This window comes from Enoplosus armatus, chromosome 12 (genome assembly GCF_043641665.1).
Source record: "Enoplosus armatus isolate fEnoArm2 chromosome 12, fEnoArm2.hap1, whole genome shotgun sequence".
NCBI lineage: Eukaryota > Metazoa > Chordata > Actinopteri > Centrarchiformes > Enoplosidae > Enoplosus > Enoplosus armatus.
Window position 1 is genome coordinate 18,873,086 of NC_092191.1, and position 20,927 is coordinate 18,894,012.

Sequence of the window (20,927 nt, forward strand, 5' to 3'; positions counted from 1 at the left end):
GAGTACAGTATCTGTTAACGTATTAACATAAATTTCATGTCGAGACAACATGATATCTTGAAGAGAGTGACAATTTTCAGATCTTTTCTTGGACATTATTAAAGAATATCTTTATTTTAAATGGATATACAGGGTTTCCGATGGAAGTGTACTGTGTACAGTTGAAGGTTAAATCAGTGTTGTGTGCCTGAGACTACCAAACAAAACTGAATATAGCTCATCTGGATATTATCAGGCTTTCAGTATGTGTGTTCATTATAACAGCAGCTCCCAAGACAGCCTAATTTGAGAATTATGCAAGTATACACATTGATATAAATGAGACAAACTGAGAAAACGAATGACAGCAGGTGCAAATACAATAATAGTGGTAGTGATATGTTTTCTTCCACTTGGTGAGAGTTGCTGGAGCTCCTGAGAAGGCCTGCCGTCCCCTCTGCAGCCCAGTGAGCTCCAGTGTTTTTGCTCCATGCAGAGACATTGATTGGAGAGCGATTGCTGTGTGAGTGACTGGTGTCCTGCCCCGAGGCTGCAGCCATGCATCACTCCACACTATCCAGTCACAGAGAGAGATCCCTCACTTTAACACAACCTTCAGCCTCGGACACACACTCAAGACCTGAGAGGGGAAAGGTCCCACAGAGTTTGACCAGAGTCACACAGCTGGTCTTACAGTCGTTGGCTGATTTTCTTCCTGCAGTTAAAGTGGAATTTACGAGCAGATAGACACTGCAGATGTATACCGGTTAGTAGTGAAGTGTTATTTATCCATATGGTGTTTAAGGCTGCAGCTCAGAAGAGAAATAGTTCATCATTTAGCCAAAAAAAAAAACCTGCTATCTTCCCATTACCCCCCGCCCCCCCATTCATTTGATGCTGAGCCACTGCCTGAAACCTTCTTCTCAAACTCTCAAACTTCTCAACTTAAAAATGTTGTTTAAATATGTCTTAAAAATGTCACTGGTGCAACTGCATGAGGTTAGATGCGAAATAATGAAAATAATAATAATGAATAAAATTAATACATAAATGATCACAAGTCTGCTATAATGAAGCAGTGATTAAAACCAACACACCTGACACCCGTTTTTGAAAACACTTGCCTGTACCTTTAAAACGCACCATTACACATTTAATGGTAATTGTTAATAATCCCCCCCCCGCAGAGTGTTAATGAGAAGACTGACCTGCTGTTAAATTATGCTCTTAAATTTCCTGTAGATGCTGTGCTGCCTGCTGCTGCGGAAGCAGCGGGGCAGTGAGTGGTGAAGCAGTGAACCTCCTCCCCCTGACCAGCCAACCAGCCAGCCAGCCAGTCAGCCCAGCAGCAGCCACTGCAGCCGCACACAGCAGCCCGTCTATGGGACACTGAGGACTTCATCTGGCCGCCCGGAGCCGCGCACACAGGACGCCCGCTGGTTTATACAACGCCGTTCGTTTATTTTATCGCTTTGGCTTTTTTTTTTTTTTTTTTTTTAATTCGTCGCTCAAAGGAACTTTTTTGAGTCTCATTTTCATTCAGAAACTTTCACTTATGGTTCGCGAACATGGGCTCAAGTTGTGGTTTCTCTCGGGGAAACGTCGTTGTGGTGCTGCTGCTGCTGCTGGAAGGTAAGGCTTCATCGTCGGCTGTGTTGTTTGACCGAAGGGGCACGACATGAAGTTGGAAAGCAATTTTAAATATGTTTAGCTGCACTAAAGTATGCTTCTTGAAAAAGATAGGGATGTTTAAACAAATTAAAATGAAATGAAATTATATATATATTTTTTTAAAAGTCTGGTCTAAATGGTTATCCAGAGGAGAAATTGAAAAATTGAAATTGTGTTTTCTTTACACTTCCTATACCTTGTTTGAGACATTATGTGTTAATCTGTCAGCATCCGTTCTTGTCTTGCTCTCTTGTCAGTCAGAAAGGCAGGGACTTGTGGTTTAAGCGCAGCAGGAACTAAAGTATGTTTATATTGGGATGCACTTTAAATTCACAATTTATGATTCTCTGCTAAACTGACGGAGAGATGAAGAGAAATGCAGAGAGGAGAGATTTCTGAGCTGCTACAAACAGAGCCAGTGGACCTGGAGTCTGGATGGCAGCTGACAAATACACATGAAATTGTCTGATGGTGTGTAAAAGCTAAATTGCTTTCCTAAATTGCAAAATTTTGGAAGCTGAGTGAGTTTTAGGGCTTTTCCAGGAGCTATCAGAAATGGCACGAACACAATGCCAGCACTGTTTCATGCTGCAGAAAGTGATACTTGCATTGTGCGCTGGTTGTTATGCGTGGTATGGCACACTGAGAGCTAGAGTCAAATGAATAGGCTACAGCCATACATCATAATATTATAATCCCATTCACAATCCCACAGCCCAACTGTACCAACACTGTCCATCCATGCAGTCTATATTTAAAGTGTCTCTCATAGCTCAGGAGTGTGCAGCAAGTGTGTCAGATGTGATGCTTGGACAAATATAGGCCATTGTGTGGAACTCCTGAATTTGTTTTTGGATTTCAAACTTCACAGAGGCTACCATCGGTGCTTTCATCAGGGATGCAGAGTGTCAAAGCATCATCGCTGCCTTTTAGTGGCATTGAGATGTAACAAAGGTGTTCATTTTCATGTGAGTGGGTCAGTGCTATTTCATGCCTGCAAAAGTGGGCTTACAGTACCAATAAACTACAGTCCTACGTAACCGCCCAGGGGAGCAGTTTCCTGCAGTGTTGTTAAAATGATTAATGCAATTTTTAAGGTGCCACAGTTGTATGTAATGTTCTCTGGTTATTTTTCACTGTGACAGACAGCGTAGTTGTCAGTGCACAGGGGCTGTAGATTCACATCACACTTACAGTAGATATGATGCTCCTATCACACACCCTGCATACATCTACATCTCAGTTCTGCTTTGTTCTCCATGTTATCGGCACCGAAGCAGCCGTCCGTCTTGATATTTTTAGTCGGTCTAGTTCAATTTCGAATGTCAAGGACGTGATGGTAATTAAATGGGTGCTGAAATCTACACCCTGCGTGAACGCACGCGGCGGCCCTCACCTGCCTGCTTGTCTGCAACAAAAGACCTCCACTTGTTCAGCGAGGAGAAGAAGCGAGCCGCAGGCAGGTGTGCAGCAGCTGCTCCTATCTCTGGGCAAACACTGGCTGTTTGTTTTCTTTAGGAAAATATCGCCTGTTATACAAGTGCACAGAGCGTTCAGATTGCAGCTCGGACGTTAACTGATTTCAAAACGACACATCAGATAGATGTTTGCTGTACATGTTCAAGCTGAGGATGTCCTGACTGCGTTAACAATACAACCATTACACTTCTTTAAGTTAAGTTATTACATTTTTCATAAATGTGTCAGTCCTCATCTTCTAAGTAATTTAATCATGTTACCTCTTATGTGAGTTCTCATCACTACACAAGTCTAATAATTGTTAGAAACTAAGGACTGGTTGCATTATTTAGTTAGATTGTAGTAAACAAAAGATTCCCATAGTAATTGTTGGGTAATTCTCTGCATCCTTGTTCCAGGTTCCAGGTTACTGATTAGTTTAGTGTTTTTTGCTGAGGTAATCAAACAAACGGAATTGGCAATCAGCGCTCACTGTAAGAGTAATCAGCATTTTTAAATGTGGCTGCGTCGCCCTGCACTCACGAGTAGAGTTAAGTAGAAGAAGTAAAGCAGTTCAAGACATAAATTAGAGTGAAGTGGCGGCTGGGATGCCTCTTTGCTTATGTAGTTAGAGATTGTGCAGTTTGGATGTAAAAACAAATTCTTGTCATTGTGTTTGAGAAGATCCAAGGCACAGAAGTCTTCCGGCCAGTCGTGGCTTTGTTAAGATTTGAACTTTCGATGTCAGGAAGAAGCATATGGTGTGCATCTAGAGAGCTTTTTGAAACTGCTCTTGATTTGTTTGATTTTTTTAATGGAGGCTGGCTAATGAGATCTTATGACTTGTTTAAAGAAATGATGAAGGGTTAGGGTTAGGGACTGGTGGCTTTGCAGCAGTAAACAAAATGTTTAGAAACTCAATAGCACTAAACTTGGTGAAAGCCTTTATTGAAATTAACCAAATCCTCTTAACAGACACTTCTGTGTAATCCATCACGTCCCCACAGATGTTTTCACATAAAAGCATCGACCCGTTTATCTCCCGCCGTGACCTTGCTACTGTATCTTTGACCCTGCCGTGCCCTCCGACCTTTGAAACCTTAAGCAAATGATGACCCCGCCATCCCAGAGGAAGCCGTGTCTGCAGCCTCTTTAGCTGCTCCTCCTTCTCCTCGCATCAGAACGATCATTTTCATCAGCATCTTCTGCTTTTGAGAAGCACCAGACCAATAAATCTCATTTGTTACATGCTGCTATTTGATTTAGCTCCTTATTGCATTATATGATTTAGTAAAGCTTCTGTCTTGTGCTGCCTATGGATGCATTATAAATCTTGTCAATTTTCTACTCTTGCTGTCACTACCTTTCTTTTAGTGTAATTGGAAAACATCATGATACAAGTTGTTTGCTGCAGAGTTTATCGTTCATATTGAATTGTGTAACAGTGTTGCTTCTCTTTATGTTCTGGGAAGAAAAACTTTTTCTGTTAAAGCAGTTACTAGCAAAACAAAATTTGATTACTTGCCTATGGCTCTGGCACAGGGAATGTATTTTTTGCTGTTTAGTTATTTCAAGTTTATTGATTTTTTTCAACATTGTGGCATACAACACATGTCCCACCATCTGGCCTCAGCTTCCCTCTACCCAGCTCTTAAAAAAGTCTGCCCGAAGTTATGAATTTATTTTTGCAGGGAAATAAAAAATCAGGTTAATGAGCAACAGTAAACATGCTGTCTGCCATAAAAGCAGCTGATAGGGACAGTAAACAAAAAGTGGCGTCATCCCAAGTTTTATCAGAATCAGAGCAGTGACGCAGTAGTTCCCACCTCTCAGACTTTGACATTTTGACTCTCAGTCATAGCTCCTCCTTTTGCCAGCTTAATTTTTTAATGTTGGCAAAAATGCATTTTCCACCAAACTGGACCAGTGTTTTCTTGAAATGTCATGTCTGATGGAGGGACACCACCCACTTCATTACTGCTTCCATTGCTGAGAGTCTCACTCCCGTCCTCTGAGTCTGGACTGTTGCTTCTGCTGCTGCTGGCATTGCATGGATGCTGCTCCTACCTGTCAAAGCTCTCTGCCTGATCCTCTCGTCAGTTCAGGGTCACACTTCCCTCTCATGCACGGGGAGAATCTAATTTGCTGTGGTGAAAGGACAAGGGGACATTGATTGAAATTTCGCCCTCGGGGCATTTAGCCCTCTCGTTTCACATGGGTCTTGACAAGTTGTTTTCCAGTTGCCTGGCGGTGCGCGCTGTGTTTGACCCATCATTTACAACAATGAATGAAACAAAGAAGGAGCTCAGCTCATTTGATTCCACATGGACGTGTGACGCTGCAGAACTGGATGTAGGGTGAACGTGGTATTTTGCAGTTTTAAAGGTGCTAAGTGTACCAGCTTTAAACATGAAAACTAATTTGCAAATTAATTCTAATGACTGAAAAAAATGTGAGGACAGATTTGACAGATTTTCTAAAAATTCAAGCATCATTTAAACCCTGGTGCTTCTTGTCAAAAGGAGAATGTTGCAGCCAGCCGCACCCTGTGTCCATTTGATCCTTCACTTTAAGAGGGCAAACATGTTGAAATTATTTTTCCACCGGCCTTTCACTCCCACTACCACCTGCCAGTGCCAGAAACTCTGAAAGCTTCACTTCCATTTGTCTCTGCCGTAAAGCAACATCCCTCCCTTTGTTTCCATAATGTAATCCATCAGATTCACTGTAACTCCACACACAATGTAACAAGCAGTCAGAAGCTAATAGTAGCCTACTAGTCATCTCGACATTGCTCTTTTTAGTTTGGTGCTGATATCTCAGAATTAACTTGGTAAAGATTTAGCGATGCTAAAATGCTACACATAGTGGATTTAATTCATTGGAACTGTTAGGACACAATGGCACAATCATCAGGTCACCATTTAAATTTGTCCACACTTTGGTTTGTGACCAAACACCAAAAGTAAGGACACATTCCCATCAGCCCCAGCTGTACTTTGTGTTTAGTGCTAATTTGCAAATGTTAGCATGTGCACAAGTATGTGCATGTGGAATCTTTCTTGTTAAGACGTGAAGTGTCTGATTCTCTTGGCAATGGCTGTACAGATCCTCTTTATCTGAATGTTGTCAGTGGGAGCAAATATAAAAGTAAGAAATGTAAAAAGAGAACATTGATGAGAAAGCCCTTGATTCTCAAAATCAGTCATCTAGCAGGCTGAGGCCATCATGAAACACATGGCAGTGAACTGCTTATGCAAATAAAAATGGCCACTGTATTTTTCCACAGGCAGCTAATGTCTTTGCCCACTTCTGTGTACATGTCTGTGAATCTGATGGCTTTTTACCACCGCTCTGATGAGCATGGAGATGTTTTATCATAGCAGTCTAATGACTGGAGCTCTATGATGTACCACGTGTTCAATTTTTGATGCCACTGTCATTCCCACAGGAATCCTTAAACTGAATTTGTACTTGCAGCTAATCCCTAAGGAGATGTTCTATTAGATTTCTTGATGACTGATGAACATGGTTCATTGGATCTCAGCTCTTGTATCCTCTGAGGGCTAATTGGATTACATTATGGGGTAATTGATTATTATGTTACGGTATGCATCACGGTAAACTGAGTAATCTACCTGGAGCCCAAACTACCTCCCCCAAACTGAGATCAGATATCGTATTACTCTGATGAAATGTTTGATGACTGTGTCATCATGGCAGGAAATGACTTTCTTTCCCTATTGCACCTCATTGTTTTGAGATTGAAAGCATCACAATCGGGACTATATTAAATCTAGGCTCTGGATCCAGTATGATATGATGAAGCAATGGTGCATGCTGGCACAAGAAACCAAGAGGGAGACATTTCTAAACATTATGATCAATAATAGCTTTCATAAGTGGAATTATAGCTCAATGTGCAGCTTTTTAGTTAATTGAATCCTTGAAGAGAACCATTCCCATAACTGTTACATCTTTGGAAGCAGAGTAATCACGATAGCTTTCAGAGTGATTATGATATTTATTGTATTTATATCACCATGATATAACTGGGTGATATGCTCCATAATGCCGCTGGCTACAGCTGCTTTGTAATAGATGACGGATTATTTGAAAATGTGGATATTGATGGACTAAATTGTGGAGTTGGCTGTGAAATTAAACAGTGGATGTAATATTTCTGGGGCCGTGCAACTAAACAAGCGGGTCCATATTATGCGCAACAAAGATGAATGCACACATGCAGCCATGGGCCTTTCTCCCCGTCTGTCTCATCAGTGGAAAACAATCAGCATCACTGTTGATTAGTACGGTTATTGATTGGTCTGCTGCCAGATACATGGTCTTTCCAATGGGTCGTTACCAGGGACAGATGCAGCGTACGTTGACCTTGGGAGAGAAAGGGCACCGGGCTGAGCGCTCGCCTGCAGGAGCTCCGGTCTACGCACAAGATTAGTGGGGGAATGAATCATACAGTGTTCCTGGTCTGCCACGCCGTTGACAAGGATGGTCAGTGAGGACGTCTGGGTGGGAGACCCACGTTTTGTTTCTCAGACGGAGATTCACAGAGGTGGATTAGTAAGCCTGTGGGTTAGTCCAGCACATGAGCTCATAGCTGGTAAATCTATCAGCCGAGGCACGCATTGAGCTAATTGAGTTCCTGTCTTTGTCTGGGACGACGGAGAGAGGGCGTCCCACCCTATCAGCTCAGACCAGCCCTAGACATGGCGTGGTCTGTGGCTGACTGAGCGCATGGTTTCAGATTTTGTGATGAGCTTGTGTCCTTTGTGTCCTTGCACAGTTAAAATATGAGACAGAACGGGCACAGGCCATAATTAACTCAAAGGAAACTGCCGTCATCAAAGGCAACCAGGAAAAGCATGCGTGTACAGATGAGTGAGAGGGTTAAATTTCACTATCCACTCAGCAGCACATGATATCTATTGTAAACACCGATTGCTACAAGAGTCCTCCTGTTCAAACACTGGCTTTGTTTGCAAAATTACTTACTCCAGCTTTTGAAGAAATGACAGTGTATGTGGCAGCTCAGCATCTGTTTTATAGGTGTTTGAAGGCTGTAAAAGGTCTGCTTATGATGTTAATGTTTACACACTTGGAGTTATGGGAGGTCAAAGCTGTTCTGAAAACAGCTTGTTGTCCATCTATATGTCAAAATCTGACAAAAAACATTTTCAGTGTTCCCATGACATAGAATATAAAAAAAAAAACCTGCACTGCATCTTTTATTTGTGAAATCATTAACTGTGCGCGGTCATAAGAGGTGAAATATCATTACTGTCTGTATTGCTGTCATTCTTATGTATCATTCAGGGAAGGTAATGAGTCATGCTTTTGGAAAATCTTCATCATGGCCTCACAGACCAAAGATGCCATTTGCTAAGAGAGGCCTGCTTGATCCATTCAATTAATTAGTTTTGATATAAACTGCTTGCTTTCTGTTGGCATCAGTCCTGGAAAGAAATTGAATTTTGAATGATATAAACAAATTGTGTTGCACGGGATCCAGCCACCGTGGCTTCGAGCCAAGACCAGCATTCACAAATGTGTACAGCACCCACTGGTTAACACGTTGGAGCCTCGAGTTTTATTTGTAGGGCTGCTGTCATCTGCTCTGTTTGATTCATGACAGTGTCATGTGTAAGATATCTGTAGATTCGATTAATTTTCTTTATTTATCTAATAAAGGGCTGTGGAAAGAGTGTTTTTCTAGCTTGTTGAAGATACAAATGAATCCGGGATCATTAGCATCTCATCAAATTAGTACAATCATTAGTTTAATAATGTATTATGATAATGATTAAGCTGCAGTTTTCCACTCTTTTGGACCTGAGTCAGTAAGATAATGGCTCCCTCTAATGGCCATTTTAAGTATACCTACATTTTACTTCCCATATTTACTCACATAAAGCCATCATACTGTTATGTGTTATTTTGCTCTTGTAGCTGCACTATATTATTATGGAAGTCACCTCCAGAAAATTCAGAGTGTATTTATTGCTGGGAGTTACATTTAACAGGTACTATACCATGTTGTACTACTATAGTGAGGCCATCCATCCATGCTGAACCATTTTGTTTCTGCCCCCCAAGGTCTCACAACACTGTACTATTTTATTACATTAGGAAAAGTACAATGTTTCGAGCCCAAATTGGCTTTTCATCAGATACAGAGGTATCAAACAACCTCAGGTGTGCGTCACTGAATAAATGGTCTAAGTCCCTCCCCTGGGTGTGGCTACAACCACAGGGTCAGTACATTCAGCACTCCAAGCCAGACTCATAATGAAATATAAGTAGATTTAATACAGAAACCACTCCTTGCACATTTTGTTTCGCTTAAGAGGAAACTTTAGATGCCGTGGTCTGGTTTGGAATCTACAGCTTGATAACATCCCACATTCACTTTGAATGACATCCTGTGAAACTCATTAATAACCTCATTTTAATTGTGGGTAAAAACCACATCCATCGCTGCAAATAATTCCACTTTTCTTAGGTGGATTTGTGTCCTCAGAAATGATAGAAACATAAAATGGTGAATGAGCTATTCCCGTGCCTGCTGCTCATGAAAGAATGTAAATGACAATACTTTTTATTTTGTGGTATTATTTTTTGCCTTTTGCCTCTGTGTTGTCTTTCCGAGTATATTGTTAAAAATGTTTTATTATGTCGTTCCCTGTCTTGATTGTACTGTTGGAAACATAAAAAAAGAGAACATTTTAAAATGTAATGAGAAAAAAGATGTGGAGCGAGCAGAGACAGCAGCACCATCAGAGAACCAATTTGGGTGGCATCTAACAGATCTGTCTAATTAACTGTGATAAAAGAAGAAGATACAGCAAACCTCAAGCATGAGCACGAACGGCTCTAGTTTGGTTGCAATTGGTTGTGATAGATTGAGGAGATGGAAAATCATCCCTAAAATCTGAGTCATGAAACCGACTCCCTGCAGGATTGACGAACAAGTGGCCTGCTGTTTGTTTTTGTCCCTGGAACACTTTTAATAAAAAGGGGCTGCAGCCTCCCCGAGTGTATCTCCATCCTTCAGGAAGGACGGCCACATTTTATCCATCAGCTCGGCCTCCTGTCATCCAACCCCCGCAAAATTAAATCAATGTCTGAAACCAGAGCCGAGGCCTCAACTGCACCAACAGAAATAGAAAATCTAGTTTTGCTGTCTGCTAATGACATTAGTGCGTTCCCTAAATGGTCGCCTACCGTCGTCAAAGAGGAACATAACAGGGATATAATTACAGGAGGAACACTAACATCTCCATTTTCCTGTAAAACACACAGTCTGCTATAGCTCTTTATGGATTACCCTAACACACATGCACACGTACACACCACACACTCCCCTCTGGCAGGTAATGATTCATTTCTCCTCCATATCATGTTATCCCTTGTAATTAAACTTCTCAAGGTGAACACAAGGAGAATCGGAAACCACACGTTATTGATCGTATGAGAAATTCATTAAAAGGAGCTGCATAAGTGTCATTTGAGCCCTCCTTTCAATTTCCGCTAACGGGAGAGATGAAAGAAGTATCAGAGGAGGAAGAAAACGGAACCTGTCATATTCCATGTATGTGTTAATTTCCATTCAGTGGCCAGGCAGCATTGTCAGTGTTGGTATTGTCCTCACAGTTAAATATCCAGAAAGAGATGTCTGATAACTGCTCTGTAATAAGACGGGGTCTCAGCAGTAAAGTCAGGCCTTATTTTTCAGTTATCACAGTGTTTTCCTTAAAGGCAATATAACCAAATCCCCCTGTGACTCTCTTGGCTGCCTGCTTTCTTTAACATCTGGTTATTTCATGTCCTCTTTCTGCAGGAGCGACAGGGCTATACTTCCCCCAGAATGAGTACATTGAGACGGTGTACGTCGGCCAGCCGGCAGGGACGCCGGTCCTCCAGGTCCACGCCATGCTGGACAGCGACTCTGAGCGGCCGCATTTCTACCTGTGCTGGATGAGCTCTCTCAGACGTCCAGCCTACAGCACCTGGTTCAACCTGGACATCAACACTGGAATACTGTCCTTAAACAAAACCCTGGAGGAGAGCGACTTCGCCTTGCTGTGTGAGTTGGATACAAGTGTTTTAATGCCAATGTATAGTCCACTTGAGTGCCAGGTATCCTCTGCACATGAGAGTAGATTAGCTCCTTGACGTTTATGCTCTTTGCATACTAATAAGGTTTCTGCCCTCAGGATGATAATGTAATTGCATACAGGCCAAAAAAAGAGCTCGGTCATCAAAAAGAGCACTGTCTGAGATTAAAAAATGCCTCTTGTTGTTTTGGCTGTGCAGATCAAAAGTCATGGTCTGTGAAGAAGTTGTTCCTGCATGCCATGGTGTTACCTAACTTTGCCAAGAAGTCCCAGTGCATCAACAGAAACTACCCTCGGATCACCCTGGACTTTGTCAACGCCACCATGCCTCAGTGCGCTCAGACAGATATGAAGGAACTGTGCTTCCCGCACAGAGACACCTCCAACCCCCACATCATGGAGAACAGGTTCCCCGGGGCCCTGCGGCAACTCCGACGTCTCACCAGACTCAACGTCTGCCCCAACTACACCATCTCTTACAACGTGGAATCAGGTTGGACACATTAAAGACAGACTTTGTAACATGTAACACCTCTTCATAAGCAACAAAATGCACCATTGCTCAATGCAACACACTCTGGGGTTTTGCTGCCACAGCCTTGCTTGGTCTGGTATGACCAGTAGCTTATGGTGGCTAATATTAGCGAAATGTAGGTAAATATAGCTGTATAACACACAATACTGAGTCACTTTGCTGATTGTATGATTCTTCACCACTTGTGCCACTGTTACACTAGCACTAGCATGCCACAGTGGCAGCTGTTCAGCAAAAGTTTTTTCTTTTTTTAAATCACAGCCATACTGTCTCCGACTCAGTATATTCCACTCATACAGTGGCTGTAGACACTTACACCCCTGGTTGTTGTTGTTCCTCTTGTCCACAGATACCCCAGCACCATTTGCTGTAAATGAGAACACCACAGAGCTGGTGGTGACCGCTCCGTTGGACCGCGAGGAGAGTGAGTGCTACAGACTCCTGCTGGTTTGCACAGTCCGGACAGAAACAGTCATCACCAAGGTGGAAACTTCACTGGATGTTTTTGTCAATGATGAGGACGATAACGCGCCGTACGTGAATGGAACAGACACGTCAGATATTATCATCAGCTTCAATCGGACGAAGGTGAGAAGACACTACTAAGACACACTAATATTACATTGATCTGGTGCTAATTTTGTCTTCTTTACATTAGGATACAAATTTCTCACTTTCACTTTTTTTCCCAGGGTGGCTCTTTCGGCACTTTGTTCGTCTTTGACAGGGATTTAACCCCCATCTATCCCATAGACCAGAGTCACAACAAGTATGTGGGGACCTTGCTCAATAGTGACCCATGGATAAAAGAAACATTTGACATAAAAGGCACCTTCAGTGAAAAGAAAGCTGCTCATGGAGGCATTCGAGAGACCGTCCACGACTACCGTAAGTAATCCAGGGACTACAAAAATCTGTTTTTATGAATACTGCAGTTTTGGAATTACATTTTCATGTTTCCCCCTTGATCTCAGAGCTTGTCCTGAAGAGGAACCTGTATGTGACTGAGAATCGCACCCTGCAGCTGAACTACCTGGTCAATGACACCACATACCCCGGTCTAGAGGGCACAGTGTTGCTGCACTTCAACGTCACCATCCAACCGGTCCACATCCGCTTCTCCAACATCACGCATATGTTCACACTGACACGCAGAGCTTCTCTTTACGCACAGGTACTCATGACTACTTACCACACAACTCTATAACTCTCTATTTAGTCTGCAGCCGTCTTAAAGAATAGGTCGACTTTTTTCAAGTCGGTCATGAACATTATGATTATTGGACAGACGCTGTAATTGTTCCTCCTCAACAAGCTGATCATGACGTATCTTCCTAATGCGATTTCAATTTAAAACATCTGCACACTTTTCTCTATTGCAAACACCCAATTTATTATCTAAACTGTCGGTCGCAAAGACCAGCATGAGGCAGAACACATAGTCTTTCCCTCATTCAGGCCCCTCGGTTGTAGAGAGTCCAAAGTATGGATCCAAAAATGTTTTCTTGTAGCGTTGCCAGCAACTTGTCTGTCTGGGGCTGGGAGCAACATTAGCTCATACCAGCTTAATTCTGAGGTCAGGTCCTCCCTGTAAACAAAAACAAAAAACGGAAACATCAGCATGTTATAAGATGACAGTGAGGAGCTCAGGCTTGTTAAAACAAACACAATGCTGAAAGATGCGAAAACATTGAGCTGGGAAGCAAAAGTCAACAGAGGGTAGACATTTCTAAACTAAAGGCCTTTGCAACATGCTTCAAAGCCTCAATGAAAGAATAGGATTTTATTCTGAAATGAAGTGTTAATTCTATTCACTGTATAGAAACCACAGCCATTTTAACAGCTTGGAAATATTAGATTTAGTGCTGACTCACTCTTAAACATACTGAGAGACTGCCACCTGCTGGCTCAGTTAAAAAACAACAACAATGATTGTAATTCATTCATCAGGATCTCTCAGTCCATAAAGGTTTTTGCTTTCCACTTAAATGACCTGCTGCCATTCAGATGTTACGTCTCCTCTCAGGTCGGCAGAGTCTGTGTGGAAAACTGCCAGCAGTTCGATGGCTTCAGTGTCACATACCGGCTCGAGGTGCCGGATAAGAACGTGTCTGCTGAGGCGCAGTCCTGCTACGCGGCCGTAAGCATCACCCAGGCCCCAGACGAGATGTGGGGACTGCTCTATGTGAACGACTCGGAGGCGCTGCGCAGGCCCGAGTGCCAGGACCTGCAGTACCTTGTTGTGGCTCAGGAGGAGCACACACAACTGGAGGCCAGCACGCAGATCCACATCGTTCTGGATGGTGAAGGTGAGACCTCTCACAAGGTTTTAGAAACAAAGTTTAATGCTTCACGTCCTAATATAATCTATGTCGATCTTTAACCTACATTAGTAAAGCATGCTCATGTTTAGATTAAATTAGTTCAGTTTTCTCTGATGCTATCTAGGAGACAGTTTGCGTTTTTTACTTCCTTACTAATTCAACAGCGCCGTAGGCACACATGTGCAGACTCTTTGCAACAGTTTTCCCTTCTCCCTAATGTCTTTTAAAGATTTGGTTATGTGTGTTTTTGGCACTGTTGTACATAGCAAACAAGGCCAGTCAGGAGAACCAGCAGTTCCTGTCCTGTGCAGAAAACAGACGGCGAGGAGACTGTGAGTCTGTCCGAGGCCTGGGGGCGACGACAGGGAGATGCCAGTGGAGGCAAGGCAGTGAGAAAGGTACATTTTATGTCATTAACATTTATGATAAACTCATATAAGCTGTGTTCTTTGTAATCATATAGCATTTTAACATCACTGAATCATGCCCATATTCATTATGAGACCTTATGGTAATTTAATTTTAACTACAACCAAATGAGACCATCACTGAGAACATCAATGGTAGTACTGGAACAAATTATGCGCCTCAATAACATCCGTTCTGCAACAGGAAGCAACAAGAGTCATGGAAAATATGGTCTCCATTTTGATAAATGCAAGCACTAACAACAGCATAGTCACTACAGTGATGTACTGCTGTGTTTTTCACCCCTAAGGACCCCTTCAACAATTTCAGGCTAGCATCAAGACAAGCTGACCACACTTCAAGATTTGTTTGTCATCTGGCAATGTTTTCCCACTCATGTTTTTCTCGCCTTTGTGTTTACGTTCCAGGAATATCTGAAAATTACTCGACCTGCTCGCCTGACCTGCGGACATGTCCAGATAGCTTTTGTGATGCAGTTGAAAGCAAAGATACGTCAATATGCCCACAAGACTGTACAAGTAAGAAACACATGCCTTGCTTTTTTTATTCCACTGATGGGTGGAATAAAAGGATTCCACCCAAAAGGACACATTTAAGGATGTAAAGCATGTTTTGTATCATACGTAAATCTGTAAATAAGACCTTTCTGACTGTTATGTTCACTATGTGTTTGTCTCTGAAGAGGAAACTGTTATCGGAGGTCATGAACGAGGCTTGAGGAACGGGATCCAGGCTGGCTATGGAACTTGCTACTGCTACTCTGAGAGATGCTTCTGTGAGAAGGAAGATGTTGAGGGTTAGTTGTCATAAATCACACAAAACTGTTGGTATTGAAGTGGAATAGCTAGAGAGGTCCTACTTCATGTCGTGTCAAGGTTGAACCAGAAATGGATTGCTGCTTTCTGTATGACTGTATGACTTTATTTATTGTATTTTGCAACATACTCTCCTCCAGAGGCGATATGTGACGACATGTGTAAGACCATCATTGCTACGGCGCTGCTCCTCTCCTTCATCGTCTCCATCCTCCTGTCCTCGTACTTCATCCACCGGTACCACAAGAACTCACCCAAGCCCCCGATCGCCTCTGCTGAGATGACCTTCCGCCGGCCAGCTCAGGCTTACCCCATCAGCTTCCCTGCTAACAACTTACGCAGGGGCTCGCAGGAATCCATTGAGACCGACACCTTTAAAATACCCGTAAGCCGCTTCTTTCAGCCTGCGACAGACTTTTCTTCAACATGGCACGCTGAACCGGTTAAGAAGTCAAAAACGTTCATATGTTTTTTCAACAGGAGGATCCTAAGTGGGAGTTTCCTCGTAAAAACCTTGTACTTGGCAAGACTTTAGGAGAAGGAGAGTTTGGGAAAGTTGTCAAGGCTACAGCATTCAGGCTGAAAGGAAAAGCTGGTTACACCACTGTGGCTGTGAAAATGCTTAAAGGTAAGATAAGTCAGACAGAAACCAGACAAGTGGGGAAGTAATGGTGATATATGAGGAGTGAATGAAGAGATGAATGGTTTCATCATTACAATCCCCTCTTTTCCCCCATAACAGAAAACGCCTCCCACAGTGAGCTACGTGACCTGCTGTCAGAATTCACCTTACTGAAGCAAGTCAACCACCCGCACGTCATAAAGATGTATGGAGCATGCAGCCAGGACGGTAAGACCTCAGTCCTCTCTCAGGGCAAGTGTGTTGCACATGGAGTCTAAGTGCTGCATTTCTCTGAATAGGTCCATTGTATTTGATCGTGGAGTACGCCAAGTATGGGTCACTCCGCAACTTCCTGCGCGAGAGTCGGAAAGTTGGCCCGAGCTACATGGGCAGGGACGCCAACCGAAACTCCAGCTACCTGGAGAACCCAGACGACAGGGCTCTCACCATGGGTGACCTGATCTCCTTTGCATGGCAGATCTCCAGAGGCATGCAATACCTGGCTGAAATGAAGGTATTTGACAAAGTAGAAGAGGCTAAATTTAGCAGAAAATCTTATGTGTTCTCGCTGCCGAAATTCTGCAGTTGAAACATTTGAAATAGTGGAACAGTTACAGTTGCAGTAGAAATGCAGACACTGAAAGAAGCTGGAAGAGCAATAGAAAGTGCTGAAAGAAGTTCATGATTTAGTTTAAGGCCTGAATGAAGTTGAAATGTCAATTTAAGTTTAAGCACTAGGTGAAGTTGAGATATATGAAATTAATCTGCTGAAAAAAATGTAATATTCAGTTGTGGTCTAAGCATTGAAAGGAGATGCAGTGTCAGTTGAAGAGTGTGAACTGTAAGCAGTTGAGAGCACTGACTGGCACTTTAAATGAGCATTCTGGTCCAACAGCTTGTTCACAGGGACCTTGCTGCGCGAAATGTCCTCGTAGCTGAAGGACGGAAGATGAAGATCTCAGACTTTGGCCTTTCCAGAGATGTCTATGAAGAGGACTCATATGTTAAGAGGAGCAAGGTAAAGACAAGAGACAGAAATGTACTCATTTGTGGTGTATTTACAACAATCTTTTAAATAAAAAATGAACATGGTCTCTCTCTCTGTTTTCCAGGGCCGTATACCTGTTAAATGGATGGCAATCGAGTCCTTGTTTGATCACATTTACACAACACAAAGTGACGTGTGAGTACAATCATAAAGGGAATGGTTTTCGCTGTGTTGGGAAATACGCTTATTCACTTTCCTGCCGAGAGTTAGATGAGAAGATCGATACCTCTCTCTTGTCTGTACGATAAATATGAAGCTACAATCAGTGGCCAGTTCGTATAAAAGCTGGAACAGAGAGACTCTCTGTCCAAAGGTAGCAAAATCTGCTTTCCAGCAGCTCTAATGCTCACCAATTAAAACGTTGAACTGATTAAACAAATGAGATATAACGTGGTAATTAGTGAGCTTTAGAGGTGTTGGTGTGCAGTTTTTGTTGCCTTCAGACAGAGCCCTGTTTCCAGTCCCTATGCTAAGCTAAGCTAACCACGTGCTGGTTGCAGCTTCATATTAAACAGACGTCCGTCATGCAATTGCAATGTATTATTCCATTCTCTATTTATTGAAATATGAGCTCCTGTTTTTGTTTCCAGCTGGTCCTTTGGTGTGCTGTTGTGGGAGATAGTGACACTGGGAGGAAATCCGTACCCAGGTATCGCTCCTGAACGCCTCTTTAACCTGCTCAAGACCGGCTACAGGATGGAGAGACCAGAGAACTGCTCGGAAGAAATGTGAGCTCCACTCTGTTACTCTACAGCATCTCCTCATTTCTCCTGAGTGCAACAACTCCCCTCAAACCGCATTAAGACAGTCAGTCGTGGAAAATGAGCGTTGGGAGGATTAAATGATACTTATTTCACCCGCTTTAAAACTTTTTTCCTCTGCAGGTATAACCTCATGCTTCGATGCTGGAAACAAGAACCAGACAAGAGGCAGACATTCTCAGACATCAGCAAAGAACTGGAAAAGATGATGGTGAAAAGTCGGGTACGGTGAAGCTATACAATACATTCTAATAAGTTATTCATATTCTTCCACAGGAAAGAAGTGAGGGGATGCTATTAATCAGCCTCTTTCCGTGCATTACTGGCGCAATTTTGAGAAAACCTCAGCGATGCATCACTGAGATCTGACAGTCAGATGTGGGCGTTTTTTGCCTTTTAGATTTGCAGCTGGCCCAAAAATAAGCAGTATATCTTTTCTGCCGGACAACATGTGCACTGCTTCACTGTATGATCTGTCACTCTTCCCAAATGTTTTAGATACCATAATTAGCGTTTGAGGAGCAATCTTAAAATGTGGCCTCGGGCAGCGTAATCACAGAGCATACCAGTCAGGCTCCTGCTGCTGAAGTGAGGCTAAATATAGAGCATTTAAGGACAGGGGAATGCAGACGTCCCAGAATACAGCAGGCTAGTTCTTCGCTGTTACCAAAAAGAGATAGTGGGCGTGTCGCTCGATGAGATAAGTAGAAAGTATTTGCACACATTTCCCCGGGATCTTTGTCTGTAGATGACATGAGCGTGAGCACACTCGGCCTTAGCGTGCTGGGACTCCTCTCCTCAGTAATCAGCCTAATCACACCTTCATCTGCTCTTGTCAGGATTACCTGGACCTGGCTGCGTCCACGCCAGCTGACGCCCTGCTGTACGACGACGCCCTCTCTGAAGAGGACACACCACTAGTGGACTGTAATAACGCCCCTCTCCCTCGAACCCTCCCCTCCACATGGATTGAAAACAAGCTCTATGGTAGAATCTCCCATGCATTTACTAGATTTTAGAAACAGGACACACAACACAAGCTCTCTTTTTTGGCAAGTTGTGATTGGCTTTTTCCGTAGTCAAGTGTGTGTGACTGTGACCTAGGCATGCCTTTTGCTGATTGAAGCTGACATATCTCCCATTTCATCGTAAATGAGAGGCTCAGTGAAAAAAAAAGATCTTGTGTCTTGACTGTTTTATTTGGACCTGCTTCTAATGTACATGAATGCTGACCAAAAATGCTATATTTGTAAATATTGAATATACCCTTCATTCTAATTTATATGGCACTGCTCATACTCACGCGCCACCTGCATTTTATTTGTAGATATTTCATTTGTTCCCTCCATGGCATTTCCATTGTCATCATTTCATTAGTGCATTGGAACAAACAGTGTGTAACATTTGAAACAGGTCCTTGCTCAATCAATCACCCACTGTGTTTTTTTAATTCCAGATTGTCTCACATTTCCTGACTTTCTAATGTATATTAGCTATTAATCTTTAATGATTTCACAATACTGAGCATAGAAACAGTAAGGCTTTTGAACGCAACTCTCAGGTGACGTTGATTAAAAGTTAAGAACATATTGAACTAGTTACTTGTTGTCTGTCTGCATTTCTGAACAGTTGCAGGAAGGCAGCCATAGGCCAAATATATGGGCAACATAATAGCCTTGATACATCACAAAAAAACACATAGATGGTAAATGAAATGACATCAGTTTTATGTAGCATATACAAAGCCATAACGTTACAGCTCTGAGAGTCAAATCAGGACTTGTTTCGGAGACAGGCACCACAGAGTTTGATTTGAGAGCCTTACTGTCTGCACGCTGTTTATCTTTCACTGAGTGCAGAAAAATGATATGTTCTCGTTTTTAGGCATGTCATACCCGAACTGGCCCGAGAAGAGCCCGGTACCGCTCAACAGACATGATGCCACTAATCCAGTCTTTACAAGATATGCCAATGATAGTGTTTATGCAAACTGGATGGCTTTGCCTTCACCCGCAAAAGCTGTGGACAAGCTTGATAGCTAAAGACAAACCAACACTGTAGAAAAGATGACTAATTGGTAGATGTGTATATTTCTATAAGACTGTACATATACAATCTGATGCTAAAGTTGGTTCCCTTTTATTTCTGTTGCACGGGTATTCAACGTTTAAAACTGGGGTGTTTTTGCTGCAAAAGCGACGGGATCAATATAGACCACGCTTCATTCAGCTCTTCAGTATGTTAATTATTACCTCACAGGTCATGTTGGCCAAGTTGTACCACTGCATGACTATTGTACCAGATTGTATGCCAGTGTCAATGTCTTTTAAGTGCCTGTGCCGCTTCTACAATAGCCTCCAATTATTAATGTGCGACTGTGAAGATCTTGTTCCAGCCCAGGAATTAAAAGGGACGTCTTTACCATCACCTGTTGTAGACAGCTGGGATTGGAGTGGACAAAAGCAAAAATGCTGAACTTTGTTCTGAAAATGTAAAGTTTCTACTTTCGAGGATTGTGCTCCTCAAAATGTCAAAGACCCATTTTGTGTTTCTCCCACAAGATGTTTCAAAACTGTTCTTGCCAAAGAAAAGTAACGCAGACATGTTCAGTGAACAGTTTTTGTTCTTGTTTTGTTTTGTTTTTTTACATGAGAAATATCAACTAGTGAGTGCTACTCCAGTGTAAGGACATGGGACGTAATGTAGATTGTGTCCCGTGTCAGACTACAGTTCACTTTTTGATTCGCTGTAATGGGAATCTTTGTGGAAAAAGTATGATTATGTAAACTAATGAGTGTTATCATTGTTATGATGTTATTATTTGATTATGTTACAATTAATAATAAACTCAAAATGTGCAGTATGTCTGTTCACCTCATGTCTTTAAACATAATAGTAAGCTTCTGTATGTGATTAATTAAATGTTGATCTCTTTTTTTTTGGTACAAAATGCAGCTTATGTTTGGTGGTTTACATTAATTAATCTTTTTTATAATGTTTAGCCTCAGTTCACCTCCAGACAGGATTTGTTCATTATACTCTAAATCATTCTTAAATATTTGCAGTAGTGGCCTGGAAAGCATCTGTCCACAGAGGCCACTTCATGTGTAAATATTCATTGTTGCAGAATAATGCAAATTTTGTGTGCCT

General features: G+C 42.3%; 1 protein-coding gene across 2 annotated transcripts; it reads left to right on the forward strand.

Annotated features, from left to right (window-relative positions):
• The first annotated feature begins 1,547 nt into the window (after positions 1-1,547).
• Positions 1,548-19,819, forward strand: ret (ret proto-oncogene receptor tyrosine kinase). Of its 2 annotated transcripts, none has more exons than XM_070915467.1 (20): positions 1,548-1,611; positions 10,967-11,212; positions 11,443-11,736; positions 12,128-12,366; positions 12,471-12,666; positions 12,753-12,952; positions 13,805-14,087; positions 14,369-14,500; positions 14,939-15,049; positions 15,214-15,327; positions 15,487-15,731; positions 15,827-15,974; positions 16,089-16,196; positions 16,268-16,482; positions 16,864-16,986; positions 17,081-17,151; positions 17,607-17,744; positions 17,901-18,000; positions 18,617-18,764; positions 19,662-19,819. In XM_070915467.1, the coding sequence occupies exons 1-20, from the start codon at positions 1,548-1,550 to the stop codon at positions 19,817-19,819; spliced, it is 3,333 nt and encodes a 1,110-aa protein (XP_070771568.1). The 2 variants fall into 2 exon arrangements, with proteins under 2 accessions (XP_070771568.1, XP_070771569.1); XM_070915468.1 differs by having other exon boundaries at positions 13,805-14,081.
• The last annotated feature ends 1,108 nt before the right edge of the window (positions 19,820-20,927 follow it).

Coding starts and splice junctions, on each gene's coding strand:
- ret (XM_070915467.1), top strand. CDS start 1,548: ATGGGCTCAAGTTGTGGTTTCTCTCGGGGAAACGTCGTTGTGGTGCTG. Junction 11,737..12,127: donor CTCTTACAACGTGGAATCAG/GTTGGACACATT, acceptor TCTTGTCCACAG/ATACCCCAGCACCATTTGCT. Junction 15,975..16,088: donor GGCTGTGAAAATGCTTAAAG/GTAAGATAAGTC, acceptor CCCCCATAACAG/AAAACGCCTCCCACAGTGAG.